Source organism: Hypomesus transpacificus, chromosome 11, assembly GCF_021917145.1.
Source record: "Hypomesus transpacificus isolate Combined female chromosome 11, fHypTra1, whole genome shotgun sequence".
Taxonomy (NCBI): Eukaryota; Metazoa; Chordata; class Actinopteri; order Osmeriformes; family Osmeridae; genus Hypomesus; species Hypomesus transpacificus.
Window position 1 is genome coordinate 7,628,921 of NC_061070.1, and position 20,938 is coordinate 7,649,858.

The window sequence follows — 20,938 nt, forward strand, 5'->3', positions numbered from 1 at the left end:
TAAAAGGAAGGGACTAACTACGCCTAATATAACCTACTTGGAGCTTAGTTACGTAGAGTGTATGTTGACGCATGCGCACGTTGCTCAGTAGCAGTCTAGCTTGCTAACTTTACCGGTCCGGTGCATTGACAGAGGACAGTGGTAAGGAGTTCAAACAATATTTGTTTTTCCGTGCATGTTGCTCACGGTAATTACATTAGAAATGTATATTATTTGTTTTCTAATTCAACTCTAAAAACTGGTGCTATGTAGGATTGTATGTATTCCTGCCTGGTGACTTAATAGCATCAATCACCGCATCGTGTGTTGTCCTCCTGGTCTGGCTAGCAGGCTTGCAACAACAACGTCACCAGAAGGCCTCGCTCACAAAAAACAAACCCGCACAAGCCATGATCCACTATCCATCTGCTGTTGCTAGCTTGTTGTATGCTAACTAGTTAGCTGCAGGAAATGTAGCTCATCATATAGCTAGCAGGCCGTTACTATTACACACCGTTTTGAGTACTAATATTTGCAGCACTATGCTGAGCATGCATGTAGCTAGCTAGCTAAGAGATCTGTCTTGCTTGCTCTGCTGACGTGGGTAAAACAGACACAGTCTTTAAAGTTAAGGTTACGTTGGCTAGCTGTGTTATGCAAATATTACTGAATTGAGGCTAGCGTGGAAGCAAACATAAACCAGCTAGCTATGCTAATGTTGGTGCTACCTTTAAATGCTGCCTGTCGGCCTTATACGAGCGGCTGAGTCAGCGAATTTGTTGTTGTGAAAGTTGCTGTGTTAGCTAGCTATATTATGAAATTCCTTTTGAATTGAAGATGGAATGACTATCAGTGTTAATGCGTAATGTTTTGATTTGTCGTGCAGCCAAGAAGTGAATTATTTCTGTCAAGACTACCCCTGAACTCATGGCCCAGTTCGGAGGACAAAAAAACCCTCCCTGGGCTGCTCAGTTCGCTGCAACTGCGGTATCCCAGCCTGGCCACTCTGGACAGTCTCTCGACCTTAACAGTCTACACTGTAAGCAGACACATAGCTATGAATATTGTTTGTCAACTATACACATGTTGTCATATTTGGATGCATGCTATGCATATTAAGTTATCTGTAAAAAAATAAATAAATACATGATGTAACATGAGTTTTAGAGTAGGCAGAGTAGCATCTTCTGTCCTTGAAGGGTATCACCCATTTTACACTGTCTCCCTCCTTGCAGCTCTGGGAGTGCAGCAACCCTCTCTCCTAGGTGCATCCCCCTCCATGTACTCTCAGCAGTCTGCCCTGGCTGCTGCTTCCCTCAACACCCAGTCAGCTGCCAACTACCAGCTATCTCAGCAGACTGCAGCCTTGCAGCAGCAAGCCGCAGCTGCAGCCGCTGCCGCCTTGCAGCAGGTAAGCTATCTTAACTCAAAAGTAGTGTTGCTGTTAAGTGCTAGACTGATTTTGAATGCTTCACTGGTATGACTTGTATCTAAATCTCACAACTTGAAACTGCAGCTCTACAACGATCGGTTTTGAAAAAGCTGTATTGGTGACATCAACGCATCAGCTTTGTCACGCCCCAACATTTACAGTGGTTTTGCACGTTTGTCACACTTAAATATTTCAGATCATCAAACAAATAAAGTAAATATATGACAAAGATAACACAAGTAAACACAAAATGCACTTTTTTAAATGAAGGTTTTTATTATTAAGAAGAAAACAAAATCCAAACCTACATTGCCTGGTGTGAAAAAGTGTTTGCCCTAACTGAAGCTGAGTTGAATCACAATATATTTGTGTTGCTAAACAGTAACGTTACCCACCTAAATCAATCCCGTTTGCTTCGACAACAGAAGTGGTAAAGTGGAAACAACTAACATAATTTCAAATGATATCTAGTCAATCTGTTGAAAAGTGTTGTGTAGACACAGTAGATTTATTTGCACGTTTTTATTTCAAGTCTCCACCTTTGATGTTTCCATGAGTGCTGTTGTTGGCCGTGTTGCGTTATTGCTCCGCAGCTTCACTCGTTGAAAACCAACCAATCAGCGCGCAGCATATTCATGAGCATACCATAAAAGGAGAACCTAGTGCTTTTTCCCGGGACAATTTCACAGGAAGCACCAGATGGCATGTATAGTGGATTATAGGGGCCAAAACTAAATAAATAAATAATTATATAACACAAAGCTTAAATAAATGACTAATTATATAATGAAATGCCTAATTGACATACTAAATATATAAATTACAAATTAAATGAGACACTAAATATATAAATGTTATGTTACATGTATTTGTGTGTGTATATATAATATATATATATATATTTACGTTTTAATGTGTTCACATTTATTTATTTATCCTTACATTTATTTATTTATCCTTACATTTATCCACGGTGTAACTTGCTGCAGCAAAATAAATCCGTTGTCCGCCGTCACCAAGTCAGGGGGCGGGTTAAAGCCTCTGATTGGTGGTTCAACTTGAATCGACTGCTTTTGACTCATTCAAGATGGCAGATTCAATGAATGAAATATTGCAGGCTACAGTGGTCGAGTGTTTTTTTTTTTACATCATATTGAGAGCTTCCCTGAAATTATAGCAATGATTGACTGATGATGATTGAAGCAATGATTGAAGCCCTGACTGACACAGACATCAATGAAAATGTGTTCACGATCCTCGGCGAGGTGGTACAGCATAGGGGTGGGCCAATCGATCTCAAGACCGATAGTATCGATACTAACGTCGGTATCAGTAGCCTATTGATTGATACTGGCGTGATAAGATCGATACTTAAGTTTCAATTTCTGTTTCTACATTCAGTACACAATTCCCTTTACATCATTGTGGTTGTAACTTGTGCCAACTAACTTTGCTCAAGCTCACTTTACCCCTCCCCTGCTAGGCTGAGTTGTTGCCGGCGTGTACGTGCAGTAACACGACTCAGCGGCACACACTAACAGTATTTTTGACAAAACTGTCCTGTGTTTTATTATGATCATAATCATGAACAAGTAATTAAAGGAAAAATCATTAAATGACCATAAATTCTAATTTTAAATTGTAATTCAAATTTTCACACTGGTGTTGCATTCACTTAATAAATTATGAGGCATTGCGCCCTCGACACGAAAGTAGATAAACTGCTTTTCTAAGTAAAAAGTAATATTGTAAATCAGCAATATTGGCAGGGGCGCCGTATGGCCCTGTATTTACTCCTTGGTATCGGATCAATACCACATTTTGCAGTATCGCACACCCCTAGCAGCTGCAGAGTGAGGCGATAGAGGATCCCTCTAGAACGAAGAGAGCTCGATCGACTGGTAATATTAGTCATTTCTTTAAGCTTTGTGTTATATAATTATTTATTTATCCAAGTATTTATTTAGTTTTGGCCCCTATAATCCTCCATAGGCATAGAACAGCACCCGGGCTATTATCAGCCCAACCAATGTTACATACCCTGTTCGGAGACCTTAAGGAACAGTGTGAAATACCCCCAAAAAAGGCTGAAAGTTGGCGCAACCTAGTGACATTTACATGTAGTCATTTAGTAGACGCTCTTACCCAGAGCGACTTACAGTAAGTACAGAGACATTCTCCCTGAGGCAAGTAGGGTGAAGTGCCTTGCCCAAGAACACAACGTCATTTGGGACGGCCAGGAATCAAACCAACAACCTTCTGATTATCAGCTCGACTCCCTAACCGCTCAGCCATCTGACCCCACGTCTAGTATAGTTATGTATTTTGTCCCCCCTCCCCAACATGTATTAAATGTGTGATGCATCACCCCGCAGTAAGCCTATCAATCAGATGACCACAACTCTTATATCTGTCCTTATATATCACAGTCCCAGATAAACTCAGCCTTGCAGCAGTATCAACAGCAGCAGCAGCAGCAGCAGCAACAACAACAACAACAACAACACCAACAGCAGCAGCAACAGCAGCCACCTCCACAGCCACCACCCCAACAGCAGCTCTACAATGTCCCTCATCAGGTATTAGTCGTTGTTGCCGTCGACTTGTTTTAGGCTACTGTGTTAAGAACTGTACTTGGACTGAAAGTCCAAGCGTTTTCTTTTGCCATTTTTGTGACTCATTTGACATTTGTTATGTTTGTATGAGTACAAATTCTTATTCTAAAGGAAAACATCCAGTATGTAATGTTTGAGGATGTTACAGTCTGTCACAGAGTTTTGATAAAGGCTTGTTAGTACTCTACTGATGATGACTATTGAGCCAACTAGGTTTAGTTGTACATATTTGGGATGATGGCCGGCAATCAGTGTCACAGTGTGTCAACAAAACAAATGATTGCACAGATATCTAAAACATGTTCCCACAGAAAATACTATATCCCACAGAAGTCTGTTCACATATCAGTTTTACACTTATATGCTTGCAACTTCAATTTATTAAAAGGTTGTTCCAATTTTAAGGTTTTTAGTCTTCCCTTTGTGGAGGTTGACTTCTCCAAGGGTGTTGCTGTATTATGGTATTCAATGTTGGATGAAGATAGACTTGCATGTATAGAATGTAAACTAAAACATCTTTCACTAAGATGTCAAGTGCCAAAATCTAAAATAATTCATGTTAACAATTCATTCAACAACGCTCTTACTACTGTTTTTGCGTGTGCACCCTATCAATTCAGCAACATCGGCATCCCTCAACAGACTCTTATGGGGTAAGCAGAGCTGAAGTATCAGAAGCAGGTGTTTAACAGTCGTGTGGGGATGTGGACTTTTGTCAAGTCAAGAACCAGACACTCCCTGCCTGTGTACGCTACATATGATTTTCTTTTCCCCCTCTTCACAGCTCCCACAGCCCCAGCAGGCACTGCTGTCTCAGGTAATGGCTGACAAGCATGTCTACACTCATATTTTTCTCTTCCAGCAATGTTGTGCTTTTGCTATTGTTAGCTAACGCTGAGTATAACCGCCTAGCCTAGCCTTAATCGGTGAGTACCGGTTTGACACCTCATTCTTAGAACTCACCTGTCAGATTAAGGGTGTGTAAAATTAAAAGAGGGAATCAATTATGAATGTATATTGAAGGTGGAAAATGACCTTCTCCTTTTGTTGTGTTCCTCCCTGCACCTACGACAAAGAACTGGACGGGTGAAAACAAGTTTCCGGTAAGCACCCGGGCACATTCACCAATCCTGTTTTTCCATATCAGTTTAGTAAAAAGAAAGAATGCCACTGGGAAGAGAACCAGGCAAGTGAGTCTTGCACATGTAAAGACGCCTCTGACTACCCCCTCCGAGTCACAATACAGACAGTTCCTTGGCACTAACTACTGAAATACTGTTAGAACCCTGCCTTTGTGGTTCTTTATCTGTACAATATGTACAATTTGTATGTTGCTTTGGATTAAAAGCATTTGTTAAATGAATAAAATGTAACATAAATAAGATAAGTCAGACAACTGTAAATGGTAAGATGGATGGAAGAACCTATCTAATCTGTACTCCCCCTTCATCACTCTTTTCTCTGCTTCCTTAGCCCCCTGTGGCCTTGCCGACTAGTCTAAGCCTGTCCAACCCGCAGCAGACAGCCCAGATTACAGTGTCCTATCCCACACCTCGCTCCAGTCACCAGCAGCAGACCCAGCCCCAGAAACAGCGTGTCTTCACTGGTGTGGTCAACAAGCTACATGACACCTTCGGATTTGTGGACGAGGATGTTTTCTTCCAGCTCAGGTGAGGAAAGCGATGTAATGACGGTTTATTAAGCTTTCACCTAGTTGTCTTGTGTGTTAAGGTCTGGATCAACTCAAGGATGTATGACTGTGCTAGACGCTCCATGGCGAAGAAGTCTAATCGTTTGACTAATGAGATGTTTTTGTCCTTTCAGTGCGGTGAAGGGGAAGACTCCTCAGGTGGGCGACAGGGTCTTAGTGGAGGCTGTGTACAACCCCAACATGCCCTTCAAATGGAACGCTCAACGCATCCAGACCTTACCTCAGTTAGCGAACCAGTCGGTGAGAACTTTCAGTAGCTGCACCAAAAAGCAGGAAACTTTTAGAAAGTGATAAATTGCTATCTGTGTGGGCCAAAAATCATGGTGGTTGAAAACAAGTTTTGTTTATTCGGAATTTGCGCAGCTATGGCTAGTCAATTAAATCAAATCTTGCCACCAGTACTTTTGAGGTATGTGTGTGTTTTTGACTGCTCTGTTCTCAATCCCCCCCATAGCACCAACAGCAGCCCCAGCCCTTACCTCAAGTTTCCCCACAGATGGGCAACTTTTACCCTGATCCAGGGATGCAGCAACGCTACTCAGACATGCACTCCGTCGTGGACAACAGACAAAATGTAACCCCACTCCCACCCCACCCACCCCTGCCCTGGCCTGCCCCTTATACACTCTGGGATTCTCCCTCCCTCTGCTCTCTTTCTATTGTCCTGCTCCTCTTCTTTCTTTCCTTTTAATCTACGTACCCCAACTTGTGTTGCTTTACGGCCCTGTTACGTATAGAGCTTAATTTATGTTGGCTATTTGTGGAGAATTCTATTTGGGAGTGTATTTCCCTGTCTTTCAGATTACTTCTTTACATATTATATATATATATATATATATTATATATTAGTGGTGGGCATAGATTATTTTTTAAATCTAGATTAATCTCTCTGTAATCTTGGCGTTAATCTAGATTAAAATGGCTCATTTGAATTCCGCCGTAGGCATTCAGAATGTGTGCTACCCAAATAATGACTAAAAGTAAGTCCTTGAGAACGGGTTTCTCAAGCCAGGTGGTGCATTAGACCAGGGGCTCATCTCCTGTTTCCAAAATGCATCACAAACTGCTTGAGAAAGCTGTTCTACTATGATTGGTGATGAACATAAATTATGTTCAATAAAATGTACTTGTGTTTATTAGATTAGTTAGCCAGGCTGATAGAGCTCTGCTGACGGGCTTGCCTCGGTTGCACTCAAATATAGTAGTTTGAGGACGACTCTTTCCCTGCACTACATCAGTGCTTGGCCCGGCATCTTCCGCATTAGCTAAGGGATGCTTTGCGTTTAGGTGGTATTTGAGACTGGAAGAACTCCTACAGTAAACTAATTCTGAATAGCACAAGGTGCAAACAACCTTAGTCTTGTCGAGGTTTCCATTTGGAAGCTTATTAAAAATAAATTTTCCCCTGAAGCAAACCAGGCGGCTTCATAGCTGCATCCATGTTAGCACGTCACGTTTGATGTGATAATTTCGTACACAAGGCATACACACAGGTTCGAAGATTCGTTCTCACCACCTACAGTGCAGTTCGGCTAGGTATACATCCGCGCAAAAATATCAAGTTGAAAGTCATCATAGCTTGCGTAGTATAGACCCAGCTCCCAACCCAACTTTGAGAATAAATTAACGGCGATATTTATTTTGTATATTTATTGCAGCACGTTAACACAGATAACGGCCCACCACTAATACACACATATATATATATATGAATGTGTATATATATAGGAATGTATGGATTTCTTAAAATCCATATCCACTGCTGTCTAGTTTTCCTCATTTTGTTTCTCAATTATCTTTTCAACTTTGTGCTTGTTACCTCTAATGATGTAATGAAAAATCTCTCTACAGGGTAAATTTGCAGTTTTACAGTGAATTAAAAGTTTTTAAAGGTGCTAACCATAAAATATTTTGTTTAAAAAGTGGCAGGAGATTTTGATACTCTCATGTCCACATTCAATTTGTATTGTTCTACATTGTACTAATTGTAATGAAGGCTCACATGTTGAGCTGTTGAATTCATTCATAATTTGAATTAATAAAGAATTCAAAGAATTCATTGGGAAATGCATCTTAAATACACTTTTTCTTCACTGTTTTAACAACTTATATCCTCTCTATCAAATCTGTCACAATTTTTCACTTCACAAACAGGCCAGGACATTCTCACCTCACAGTTGGTCAAATGTGAAAAACAATTTTTCCTATAAAAAAGGAAAAGCTATCCCGAATTTTCTCTTGAAATAGGGTACTTCCTCAATTACCCTTCCTTTCTCTACAGAAGTAGGGGAAATGTTATCTTATTCCTTCTAGAAAATGTATATTTTCTTTGAAAAACAATTGTTTGTTTACATATATACACCACTAGCTCTACACCTAAGTCACATTAACTTCTGTCTTCTCTCTTATCTCTCTGTCTCTCCAGAGCCAACCTCCAGGTCCTATGATGAAGCCTGCTCCTACCATGCTGCAGTCTCTACCACCACCCACAAGCTTCAGTGTCCCCACCCAGGGTCCCCCTCCCTCTCTTCTGCAGGCCCAGCTCTCTGCTGCCTCCCTGGCTCCCCTCCTCCAGAACCCTCCCCAACCCCTGCTGCCACAGCCTCCTCCCAAAGGTAAGGGGCACTCTCCACATGATACTAATTCTACATGATTAGCCAAAAATTACATGTAGAAAATTTGTACATGTACAAGTGTAGTATAAATAGTTTGTGTGTCCTCACTGTTTTCTTCTTTCGGACGTATTTGTCTTTGTGCACTTGGCGGCCCTGTGTGTAGATGTGTTCTCAGGGGGTCTCCTCCAGCCCCCAGTGAGAATGATGCCCCAGCCTCAGCCCGTCAGACGCATGGACCCCACACCTCGCTTCCCCAACCGCAACGACCGTCCGGAACTCATCCTAAGGACCAAGGATGAACGCAGGTCAGGGTTAAACACTTACAGACTTACACATCAGATCAGACACTTTTGTCTCTATAGAAACAAATCATCTTCCTATTGAAACTAATCCCGAACACATTGAAACAAATTGCCTTTTCCAATCTTTCCTCACTCCAGTCGCGAGAGAGACCGCGAGCGTCGGCGCTCACGGGAACGCTCGCCCACACGCAAGCGTTCCAGAGACCGCTCCCCACGGCGTGACCGCTCCCCTAGACGTCCCCGGAGGGCGGCCCCCCGCTACACTGTCCAGTTCTCCAAGTTCAGCTTGGATGGGTGGGTGACACAACAACCATGTCTGACGAACACAAACGATTGAATAGTTAGATTTTTAGAATTAGAATTTTGTATGAGCAGCTGAGAAACAACGAAAAAGGTTATTGAGTGACGACCGCTAAGATTACTTAAAAGAGCGAGAGAGAGACTAAAATGACTACTGTGTACAATGACTTCAAGAAAGTCTTCAACCTGTAATTGCAGCTAGGACACCAGAGTAATGGCGCGGTTCTGTTCCTCGCTTCAGATTTAACTGTGACATGATGGAGCTGAGGCGGCGTTACCAGAGTCTCTACATCCCCAGTGACTTTTTTGACGCCGTCTTCACCTGGGTGGACGCTTTCCCCCTGGCGCGGCCCTTCCAGTTTGGCAACTACTGTAACTTCCACATCATGCACAAGGAGGTGGACTCGCTGGTCAAGAACACAGCTGTGCTCGACCCACCTGACGCCAACCACACCTACAGCGCCAAGGTAGGACACTGACAGTTTTTTATTTTCTGTTTATACCTTTCACTACTTGTTTTATCTTTATCTGTCTAATTTCTGTCTATTGTTTTCTCGTATGTATAAACCTACTTTGTAATAAATGTGATTCAGATTCCGCTGACTCATAAAGCATTCCTTACCACCAGCATTTGTCAAAGTATTGCCTAAAGTTCATAATCAGGGTATTTGTTCACATGTGGGATGCATTTGATCCACATAACTTAAAATCTGACTACCCAATATCTATAATCTGCTTTGGGCTCCGTTCTGAATTTGCGTTGACACTTCAAATGATCCGTCTGCCCTGTAGGTAATGCTGCTGGCAAACCCCAGCCTAGAGGAACTCTATCATAAGTCCTGTGCTCTGGCTGAGGACCCCCAAGAACTTAGAGATGCCTTCCAACACCCCGCCCGCCTCATTAAGGTACGCACACAAACGCACAAAATGGTAAATGGATGACGAGGGTTAGTGACGATGCACATGCTTAGCCCTCAAATACCTGTCAAGGGAACACATTCCATGACTGAACTCACACCCACTGGTGTCACCCAATCTGGATTTGATCAAGTTTTTCCATCTGTCACCAAGTCTGGTTTGTCTGGTTATGGATTAAACATCAGGATGACATGTATAGGTCTATATAGACACCCTCTCTTTTTTTTATATGTTTTTTTTTATGTCTGTTGCTTTCTTGTTTGTCCTTCTCCAATACCCTCGCCTTTTCTGTTAAACTCAACGAATCCCCTTTATTGCTCCTTCTCTCTCTTTCAGTTCCTGGTAGGGATGAGGGGCAAGGATGAGGCCATGGCCATCGGGGGTCACTGGTCACCCTCTCTAGATGGAGCGGACCCAGAAAAGGATGCTTCTGTCCTCATTAAGACAGCCATACGCTGTTGTAAGGCTCTCACAGGCATTGACCTGAGTTTGTGCACTCAGTGGTAAGTACCTGTTCTCTTTTCAACGATTTCCTTCCTCTCCTAGACGGTGTCTCTAAATGACTAGGCCTGCAGTTACTAAAACCCAAGATCTGTATTCCGTGCTATATGGTTTCATTACTTTGGCTCAAAACTCTTAATCTCTGACATGTTTGTTGGCTTTTTTTGTTTGTTAATTAGAGTAATTACTATAATTCTGTGTTTTTTTATTTTATTTGCCTCCTTAATTATTTGTCCCATCGGTTATTGTGTGACACCGTCCTGCGTCTTTTATCTATGTGGTTATGAATGAATGAGTACGTTGTCGGAAGAACAGTCGCCTGGACCAGAAGATGTCACCATTACTTTGTTTAAATTTTCTTTTGACTCTGTTAAATATCTTACATATTTAACTTGCTTTTACTGTCCTGTTTATTCTTTTTCTTTTCTGACACAACCCTGTGCTACGTAAACTATCAAAAATGAGTGCAGAATACTGAGCAAAGATTGGCTGAAAGGGGTATAATGGCAGGACCAGGGGCTATTCTTTGTTTTTGTCTGTCAACTTTTCCAAAATGGCCGCCGTTACCTGTGACAACCGTTGGAGAGCTGCAGATTGGGTTTCCATATGCTAATGATGTCTGTTTTTGTGTGTGTGTTTGTGGGGGTGAGGGCAGGGCTCACTGTAATGAAGTCAAAGACCATTCAGTGGCGGGTGGCACTATAGCCTACACAGTATGTAGGGTGGGGGAGGCTAGCCCTAGCAAAGGCTGGTCTATGAAATGTGTCCTGACCAGAATGTTTCTTTCCAATGCGCCTTCTTCCTTTGCGACAGGTATCGTTTTGCAGAGATTCGCTATCACCGCCCTGAGGAGACACACAAGGGGCGGACAGTCCCTGCACATGTGGAGACAGTGGTTTTGTTTCTCCCGGATGTTTGGCATTGTCTTCCTACCCGCTCAGAGTGGGAGGGGCTGTCGCGCGGACTCCGGGAGCAGCTGGCTGAGAAGCTGTCGGCCGAGCGAAAGGAGGCGGATGGAGAACAGGCACTGAACCGCTAATCCCTCTCTTCTCATTTCCGCTTCTCACAGGAAGGCACAGGAATTACTAAACAAACAAGAAATACCATACAACACAACACAGTACATGCCACCACCATTCACACAAGCGCACACACAGAGACATCACCACAGGCAAAGTACTGTACTACCAGACCCCTAGGCTTCTTCCTTTCACCCCCCAAACCCCTTCCCCTCTGCTCCAACTACTCCATTCCTCCATCTAAACTTCCACACTCCCTCAACCCAGAAGACACATACAGTGGAAGGAGACTAGGTTCTATTGTAATGACACCTCTGCAACTGGTAAAACAGCTTCCAGCTCCCTTAAACTGTCGCTAATTAGGCACCAAGTTTGGCTTTCATGGGATATGTGAATTGATGTGAATTAATTAATTTGGTTGAATATCTATTCCAACCAACCATGCATGTGGCTTTAGAATGCCCTAAAATTCCTCATGATTTAATAATTTGCTTGGAACCAATGAATATTCTGAACAGACTGCTGGAACCTGCAGAGCCAGTTGTGAGAATACCTGTGTTGGTTCTAGAATCGTGTCCTTTCTATATGATTGATTGATATATTTTAACCTCAGTTCGATAACAGCTGAACTCCAAAAGAAATCCTCCCCTAAGTTTTGTCTGATGTCTGTCCCGTGATTTTGGAGTCTACACTCTTATTGGGCTTTAAGTAGAGATTGGTTTTCCTTATGACATAGATTAAAACAGGAATAAAATACCCAAATCACACTCAAATAGGAGTTTAGGGATACTGCATACACACTCAGTTTGGAGACCAGCTTTCAGTTCACCCAATGTACTCACAGACCTTTTTGGAGCCACTGTCATTGATTTACCTTTTTGTGTTCCACAGAACTGCTTTGATTGGCCGCTGGGGGGGGCACTTTCCGTGGGGTTGATAAGAGCTTAGAGAGCTTCCCTGTGTACCCTACAGTAGCAGTGGACTTTTGCCCAGTCGAGAGCTCATTAGGACTATGAGAGACAGATGTGACCTTGCTTCTTGCACGGATCAACTTTTGTTTTCACAAGTTGAAACTGTGGAGAAGTGGTGTGTTGACGGTCTGCTGTCCCTCTCTTCTTGCTTTCCCTCTATCTCTCTCTTCTCTGTATAAATGACTCTCTGAAGGAGGAAGAGGAGAAAGATGAAGAAGAGTTGAAGGAGGTTACCACGCCCACACATTGGGCCAAGCTCGACCCGAAATCGATGAAGGTAAGACGGTGGCAGTTTGCAGAGCCATTGGATGTCTTTTGAAGTTCATCCTTACTTCCCAGTACCCGTGTTTACCCATCCAGTAGAGTCACAGGCAGGTAATACAGTGCTGCCTCTCCCCCTTCTCTCCTGTAGGTGAACGACCTGCGTAAAGAGCTGGAGTCTCGCTCCCTGAGCTCCAAGGGGCTGAAATCTCAACTGATTGCCCGCCTGACCAAGCAGCTGAAGGTGGAGGAGCAGGTGGAGGAGGCCAAGGAGCCTGAGAAACCAGAGAGCCTGGCCCCCGAGGAGGAGGAGCCCCAGCGTGTCGAAGAGGACAGAGAGGTGATGAACTAGCCAGTACGGGGGTCTGGTTAGCATAAAGATGAAACTAAAAAAAATGCAGCATTCAACAAAAGCGAGCGCTCTTCAGAGCTTTTGTGTATTGAGGTTAGAGCACTTAATTGTGGTACAGTTGTTGCCTTTCTCCTAATTATTTTTTCTTTCTCCTCCTGTCCCTCTCAGGAGGAGGAGAGGAAGAAGCAGGAAGAGCTGGAGCGCCAGCGCAGAGAGAAGCGGTATATCCTCCCCGACGAGCCCACCATCATCGTCCACCCAAACTGGGCAGCCAAGAGTGGCAAGTTCGACTGCAGCATAATGTCACTCAGCGTGCTACTGGACTACCGGCTCGAGGATAACAAGGAGCACTCCTTTGAGGTGAGACAAAACATCTGCTTTTTTTTTTAATGGGGTGGTAAAGTCCAGAGGAGTGGTGCTTCTGAAACCAGTTTGCCAAGTACTCAGGGTCAAAAGACAATGGTCTTACTTTACTCCGACATGTAGACTGTCGAAGGATTTGCTGTGCATGTGTATATATAGTATTAAATGTATTTGTTTCTTCAATGAACCACTCTCTGTCTTTACTGAACCAGTCTCACTTTGTGACACCCCACCCCCACATCCAGGTGTCCTTGTTCGCAGAGCTTTTTAATGAGATGCTGCAGAGGGACTTTGGGTACCGCATCTACAAAGCCCTAGCCTCCGTGCCCTCCAAGGATGACAAGAAGGAGAAGAAGGAGAAAGCCAAGAAGGAGGCAGAGAAACGGGACGTGAAGAAGGAGGACGAGAATGGAGAGCCGGCAGTAAAGAAGCCGAAGGAGGATGAGGACAAAAAGAAGGTGAGAGTGTAGTACTTTTCCCATATACAGTGCCTGTCAAGTTTGGAAACACCTAGCCTTTTATCATTTTTGAAAGACACATTGCCACCTGTTTTTCATTGTTTAATGTATGAATTCAAACACTCAATCCTGGTCTGTAGGGCATTTAACCGACATGTATACAATGAGTTTCCCCAAATATTGCCGACAGTTTGGTGAAAATGAAGCTTTTAGTACCAATATCTGGTCAAATTGTGTTCTAGTAAATCATACTGTTAAATTTGTTTGTTGCAAATAAACAATAGAAACATGTATTTGTCTCTCAAAAAACAAAGAATACTTGATGTTTGACTGGCACTGTACTCCTAAAAGAATCCTCAGATACAAAAAATAATTGGCCTTCTATCTGACCATGTTAAATAATAGGAGGACGACAAGGAGAGAGTACTGAAGAAAGAAGAGTCTCGTGATGAAGAGGAGAACGAGGACGAGAGCAGCAACACCAACGCTGAGGAATATGACCCACTAGAGGCCGAAGACGCTGATGATGATGATGATGACGGTATGGCCCACTTCCCACACATCCCACAAAGTCTCTCTCTAAGTTCAACTAGTCAGGAGAGCTATTTCTAAAAGCTGGAAAACAGGCAGGCTTATCATGTGATACCAGATACCACAGTATCTGGGACCTGCATAGATCCAAATAAAAGTCCCCTAAAATGACATTTGTCCTACTCATCCTTCCTATCTTCTGTGCGTACAGTAAGACATGTGCTTGTCCTCAGATAAGGATGACGAAGACTCCAATGGCAGAGACAGGAGGGATGAGCGCAGAGATGACAGGAAGTCCAAGGACAGGTCCTCCAAAGACAAGGTCAGTCTGTTCTAGATTCTTCTGCTGCTGTGGCTTTGTTGTGCTGCAGTATGTTAAGTGCAGTGTATATGTACAGTTAAGTGTGTGTGTGTGTGTGTGTGTGTGTGTGTGTGTGTGTGTGTGTGTGTGTGTGTGTGTGTGTGTGTGTGTGTGTGTGTGTGTGTGTGTGTGTGTGTGTGTGTGTGTGTGTGTAGGAGAAGGAGAAGAAGCAGATGGTGACCTACAACAAGGACCTGTTAATGGCATTTGTCTACTTTGACCAGAGCCACTGTGGCTACCTGCTCGAGAAAGACTTAGAGGAGATTATGTACACTCTGGGCCTGCACCTGTCCCGTGCTCAGGTACACGCACACACAGGGCCTACATTTGCATTTGAAAAGTGAAAGGATTACAACTAATAAATGTCCACAATGTATGTGTATCTGTTTCCAGGTAAAGAAATTGTTAAACAAGCCAGTGGTGAGAGAATCCTGCTTCTATCGCAAACTGACCGACCGGGCGAAAGATGAGGCAGCTCTGTCTTTCAGCGACATCCAGCTGGATAACTTGCTAGGTGAGACGCGCAACCGAAACCTCTCACCCCCAAAAAACAACAAATCGACCTTGACGTTTTGCCTCTTTCTCAGGGAACCGAGCTCTGCTGGCAGGCCCCAAGGCCAGCGCCAAGCCTGCTGAAGGCTCAGAGTCTGGCAGTCTGATCGTCTTCAACGGGGCCATGGTGGACGTGGGCAGCATGATGCAGAAGCTGGACAAGAGCGAGAAGGCTCGGGAGGAGATCGAACAGAAACTTATGCTCCAGGATTCCAAAATGGGTATGTGGAGCAGTGAATCTCCCTAAACGTAAAAAGAAATGGGTAAAAACTGTGGGAGAGGATGCCTTTATGCTGTGTGATTAGTTTGAGGTTAACAGTCAAGTCTCCACACCTAGTATCAATATTTTGTCTACAATCAAACTTTTACTTGATTTGTACAATGAATACCCGCAAAGTACCAAGGGGTTGGAATAAAGTAGAAGTTGGTAAAGATAATAGATGGCCTCCTGTGTGTTTGCTTATAGATGAAGGTGCTAAAGTGATGATGCAGCTGGAGCAGGAGAACGGTGAGATGGCCAAGGAGCTCCAGGAGATAAAGAGCCACCTGGAGCAGACAGAAGAGAGTCTGAAGGTGGTGGAGGAGCAGAAGTCCCATTTCTGCAGCCAGCTCCACAAGACGGCTGACAGCCTCACTTCCACCATGAAGGAGCTACTGGGAACCCTGCAGAAGGTAACACACGTCAGGATTGTATAATAACACCATATTATACAATCCATGTCATTTTTCAGTGCACTAAACCTGAATTAATCGAAAAATGTTGATTCAATGAATGATTTCTGGCCCATGCCCCATCCCTCAAGGAACCTTGAGCCACAGGACGTCATTCACAAATGATAATTTGTTCTTAATTGGTCTATAGCTGAATAAGGATACAAATGTATTTGAAAAAGATAAAATCAGATTCCTACTAAGGAACTTTCTGGTATCACACCCAACATGTACTGTGGACATGGCATTGTGCTTATTTAACTGATCAAACTGCACCATTGTAGCTTATCACTGACACACTAACTGCACAACTGCTTTCCTCCAGAAGTTGCCCTCTGAAGCCGAAGACCAAAAATCTCAATCGAATGGTTCAGACGAATGAATGAAGACTCAAAGGAGGGAATCTTCTTTTAAACTTGTAAATAGATTAATTTGACAACCTGTTTTGTTTGGAATTTGTTTTTTGTTGAGGTGTTCTTCTTCATGGCCATGTATGTATAGATGATTATTGATTGGTTGGTTATGTTTTCATGTTACCTCATGGTTTCCCTTCGAAAAGGGTACATTCATTTTGTCTGTTAAACTGATTAAAGTTGTATTATTGAGGTAAATTGTGAAGCGTTCCAATATTGTAAAGAAAATCTTAACAAACTTGATATTTAAAAATAGTTTTGTTCAGGCTTGTGTTAATCTTAAATTCTTATGGAATTAGTTATTCATATTTGTAACAGAAATTTGGCTTAAGTTCATTTCCTTTTTACTTATTGCTTTGCCAAACATGCTAGTCTGAATCCCACCGCACCACATTTATGCCAGTATGTGTGAGTTGTACTTATCAGAGAAATCAAATTAGCAATAATGATGTTATTTATGTTCAAGTGGATTCATAAAGTTTATAAAAAATATATTAAACAATGTTTGGGTAACGAGGGAAAGAATTTCAAACAATCTGACACAATAACAGTTATCTTTCTCTGTTGACTGGGCTGTTAACTGATGTTGCCACTTGTATGAACTTCACAGACCTGGCTAGCAGACTAAATTGTATTTTCCAAAAGGAAACCATTTACAAATCTAAGCTGAATGTTTCACAAAATAGAAGGAATTGTTTGAAAATGAACCTTAATATTTTGAGCCCTTAATTATTTTGTACTCTAGGAGGTTTGGGGGCTTGTTCTTGAGCTAGACAGGGTAACTTGGCTGATGTGATGCATGGAGTTGGGAAGATTACCCTAAATCTAATGAGCCCAAAGCTGCCCAGTGCACATTATTTTTCTATCGACAATGTATTATTGCCTGTGCAAAATATAAATGGTTCATTTTAACTCATCTTTGTGTCTTTGCTGTATTTTTCATTAGTTCTTTGAGTGGGAGTTGGATGCATGTTTAACATTGAAGAAAGCGTACGTCATTTTCTCACTGTTACCAGTAGTGGGCAGTATAAAACACATTACCAGATATTGTTAAGCACAGCACATTTGCTGTTGAAGTAGACAATCCTAGGATTCAGTTGTCTTTAGTTCAAAAGTAAACTGACTAAAAGCAACTTCATCTATCTCATTGAAATGCGTTGTAGAGAAGGAGAATTGAGATGTGGATTGAGATGGGCCTAAACTCTGTAACCCTTGAACGGTGCATTAGCTGCTTTGTCTGATATAGACTAAAGAGAATAATTCAATAGAAAGAGAGGCACCTGCTCCTGAGCCACTTCCATATTCTTTAGCTTTGAAGTTATTACAAAAGACTTGTCATGGGTAACCTCTCTGTCTGCATTATTAGGGTGTGCCTTACTGCTGTTGATGTTATGTCTGTCGTTATCCTTTGTCTCTTTCATACTCACACACTCGCTCAAACTTGCATACATAAAAGCTACTGCGGATGTGATAGGAAGGGAGTTCTTCCCCTACACATTCCAAGGAGAACTTCCTATATGGAAGACAATAGCCATGAAAACAAATGATTACTTGGAACCAAAACATGTCTCCAAGTTCGGCTGTTGCGTTAATTTGGTCCTTTATCCTCTCTCCGTGATGACTGCATGTCCTGCAGAGGGATGTCCAGCCAGAGGTCAAACCCACTTGGAGGCCAGTGTGACATTTCTGAATGTCTGCCTCCGCTCCTCCTCAAAGGGCCATCACCTTCACCAGACGGTTAGGATTCCATCACCTCAATGCGTTCCCAATATGGTTCCAGGTATGTGTTGTGAGGATAGTGTTAGTATTCTATAGAGAATAGGGTGGACTGAACAGCACAAAGTCTTCTTTCAGCCTCTGCTTGCTACAATTTTGGAAATAGTCATAACTAGTGCAGAAGAGTTTTCCTACAGGTTGCTTTCATTTAAATTTAGTCATTTAGCAGACGCTCTTATCCAGAGAGACTTAAAGTAAGTACAGGGACATTCCCCCGAGGCAAGTAGGGTGAAGTGCCTTGCCCAAGGACACGGCCAGGAATCAAACCGACAACCTTCTGATTAATAGCCTGATTCCCTAACCACTCAGCCATCTTGACCCCTGCTTGTAGCAGCTGTGAGTTTGTGGAGTCATGACTCGTGGCAGGGTCCCCTTTTGATCTAAAGATGACGTACTTGATGGGTCATGTGAAAAAAAAGGTTGGGAAGGAATTAGATCTATACATCTTTTTCCACCCATCTGTGTCATTTCTTTAGGACACAGCTTAGTTTAACAAAACCTACCTCTCCAGTGCCATGGTATATATTTCGACTGTCTATCAGCTCTTTTGTCATCATGTCCTGTTTTGAATAGGTGGCACACAAACCTTCTTCTTCCTGAACACACACAAACCTTTAAACTCCAGCTGTAGCACCCTGTGTGTGGTGTGTGTGTGTAATGAAATCCAATCCTGCTATGGAGAGCAGTGCAGGTAACCCCACTCCCCAGCCCCAACAGAGGCCCTTTGTGGTTTCCTTTCCCCTCCTTTTTAACCCCCTGCTATCAAAGGGCTACGAGTTGCACACACACAGGCTGGTCTGTGGACAATCAGTACATTTTAATGCAGGGCTGATGTTAAGGGTGGGGAGTTGGCCTGCATATGTTGAGAGAATTGTTTAAGGAATGTATCATGTTGCCATATTTTTCTATCCTTGAGGTTTGTTTTGGTAGTAAAAGGAGGGCTCTGAAGTAGTGGGGGTTGCAATGGGGGTAGCAACATTTATGGATTGTGGTACAGTATTATACTGGTCTTATTGACGCTTGGGAATGGCCAAATATATGGTCCTATTGGTGGTTTAGTTCTTTGACGTCACCTAGATGAAATACAGTAAACTCTTCTCTCATGATTTCATTGTTTGCAGATATGTGTGGCTCTGTGTGTGTGTGTGTTTGTGTTTGAGACCTCTCACTCTGAGGTGTTGATGTGCCCATCATTACCCTCCTTTTGTACCCTTTGTTGAGCTCTGTCACTCCTCCTCCAGCTGAGCATAGCAGCTCATGGTAGCCAATCATCTTCTACCACCGCCCACCACTGACACCATCCAAATCACATTCTCCTCTATCTAACCCACCCCCATCTACCAGCCGCCTCCACAGTCCTTGATTTCTACCACTAACCTCTCTAGGCTTGCGATTCTTTTGAGTGTTAAGCATTTGTTGTAGTAATTATCATAACAAAGCCACACAGCTTTCCTTGCAGCCTTGGCCTGACTTGTTGGCTTTTCATAACCCTTCAGGTTTGACTGTTTGTGAATTCCCTGCATTGTTGTTTTGATTTCTTGCCAATGGTGGTGACATCAATGAAATAACCCGGACGTAGGCGGAAGCCCACAGTCAGGCCGAGATACTGTTAGGCCAAATAACGGAGAGAGGAGAGAAGGTATAAGTTGTTCTTCTCTACCCAATGAGTTTCACTAGCGTACTCCTGTCCACTAAAGTCAAACAAACAGTCTCACCGCCCACTTACGTGTTGTTTGATACTTTAGGTAATTGATACATGAGAGGCTCCATTGACTGGCCCCACTTGGCCTCTCCCTGCCTCCCCAGCACCCAGGCCCCTGCGGTAAGAGAGAGGGGACCCTGTTCGGCCCAGGCTTGCTTCAGGCCGCCAGCCTCCTATAGGACTAGGCCAGAGTTGGTAGGGTCGCTGAGGAAACTATCTTCTTTCCCGGCCCTTCCCTGGGAATACTGGGTTACAGTGTGAGAAGGTTTCCAGGTTGTATTTGACAACATGTCTCAGGGGTGTGTGGGGCCGGTGGGAATGCAGGAATGCCACGCTTTTTGGACAATCCTCCTAAGAACCACTTCAAAAGTTTACAACTATCTTTCTTTATAACAGTTTAGGTCAAAGTTATTACCCATTTATTACAGAGTCACATGGTAGCTTATAAAGTAATATTCTGCCAAAACAAAGAAATTGCACACAGCATTTGATTGCTTGTTCAAATCTCACCTACAACATGTAGAATAAGCATATCACTCATGTGCTTGTTATTTAGCTCAAAAGCAGACTTAACATAATTGCCGCTGGAGGCTGCCCTGGAGGAAAGCGTGTCACCCAAGAAGGTAAACATACAGTGAGAACCAAGACCGCCAGTACCAGCCTACAATTTGTAAAAACAAAAATGTATATGGTGCAATTACATAGCTGGCTTTGTCATGTTTCATGCAAACGTGGGTCAAAACATCAACTACCATGCAGTAGGTTGCTATAAAAAAAGTCAAAAACTGGTAGCTAACTGGTAGCAGGAGATTGTTTTGTGTGGTGTCTATAAGAGCAGTCAGGTTTGTGAACTTTTAATTAAGATTTGTAAATAAAGTGAAACGACATACAAGGTTGGTGTGCTACTTGTTGTTGCTTCTTTGCTTTTTCTGTCCATAGTCACAGTTGCCTCTCTTGGTCCGACCTCACTAACTGCATTATGTGCATAATTGTTTGCTGTTTCCTCTAAAGTGATGAAAGCACTTCCTCAGGAAACTAACATGAATAGGCCCTATTGCAGCTTTCAGATTTATTTTATCATCAGTATTGTTTGCT

General features: G+C 42.9%; 1 protein-coding gene across 5 annotated transcripts; it reads left to right on the plus strand.

Annotated features, from left to right (window-relative positions):
* The first annotated feature begins 77 nt into the window (after positions 1 to 77).
* ccar1 (cell division cycle and apoptosis regulator 1) lies at positions 78 to 17,281 on the plus strand. Of its 5 annotated transcripts, none has more exons than XM_047029171.1 (28): positions 78 to 141; positions 866 to 1,018; positions 1,215 to 1,390; positions 3,841 to 3,990; positions 4,647 to 4,679; positions 4,811 to 4,843; positions 5,103 to 5,129; positions 5,500 to 5,696; positions 5,851 to 5,977; positions 6,192 to 6,311; positions 8,163 to 8,352; positions 8,516 to 8,657; positions 8,793 to 8,948; positions 9,196 to 9,421; positions 9,747 to 9,860; positions 10,209 to 10,375; positions 11,187 to 11,397; positions 12,557 to 12,640; positions 12,776 to 12,964; positions 13,145 to 13,336; positions 13,585 to 13,797; positions 14,203 to 14,338; positions 14,562 to 14,650; positions 14,845 to 14,991; positions 15,083 to 15,203; positions 15,277 to 15,462; positions 15,708 to 15,913; positions 16,278 to 17,281. In XM_047029171.1, exons 2-28 carry the CDS (start codon positions 907 to 909, stop codon positions 16,332 to 16,334), a joined length of 3,801 nt encoding a protein of 1,266 aa, XP_046885127.1. In that variant the 5' UTR covers positions 78 to 141; positions 866 to 906; the 3' UTR covers positions 16,335 to 17,281. The 5 variants fall into 5 exon arrangements, 4 of the variants coding, with proteins under 4 accessions (XP_046885127.1, XP_046885129.1, XP_046885130.1 ...); XM_047029173.1 differs by having other exon boundaries at positions 16,281 to 17,281; XM_047029174.1 differs by having other exon boundaries at positions 14,851 to 14,991.
* Positions 17,282 to 20,938: the final 3,657 nt, after the last annotated feature.

Bases quoted from the DNA above. Each gene is read 5' to 3' on its own strand.
- ccar1 (XM_047029171.1), top strand. From the start codon at position 907: ATGGCCCAGTTCGGAGGACAAAAAAACCCTCCCTGGGCTGCTCAGTTC. The intron at 1,391-3,840 runs GTAAGCTATCTT...TATATATCACAG, and splicing joins CCGCTGCCGCCTTGCAGCAG to TCCCAGATAAACTCAGCCTT. The intron at 5,697-5,850 runs GTGAGGAAAGCG...TTGTCCTTTCAG, and splicing joins GATGTTTTCTTCCAGCTCAG to TGCGGTGAAGGGGAAGACTC.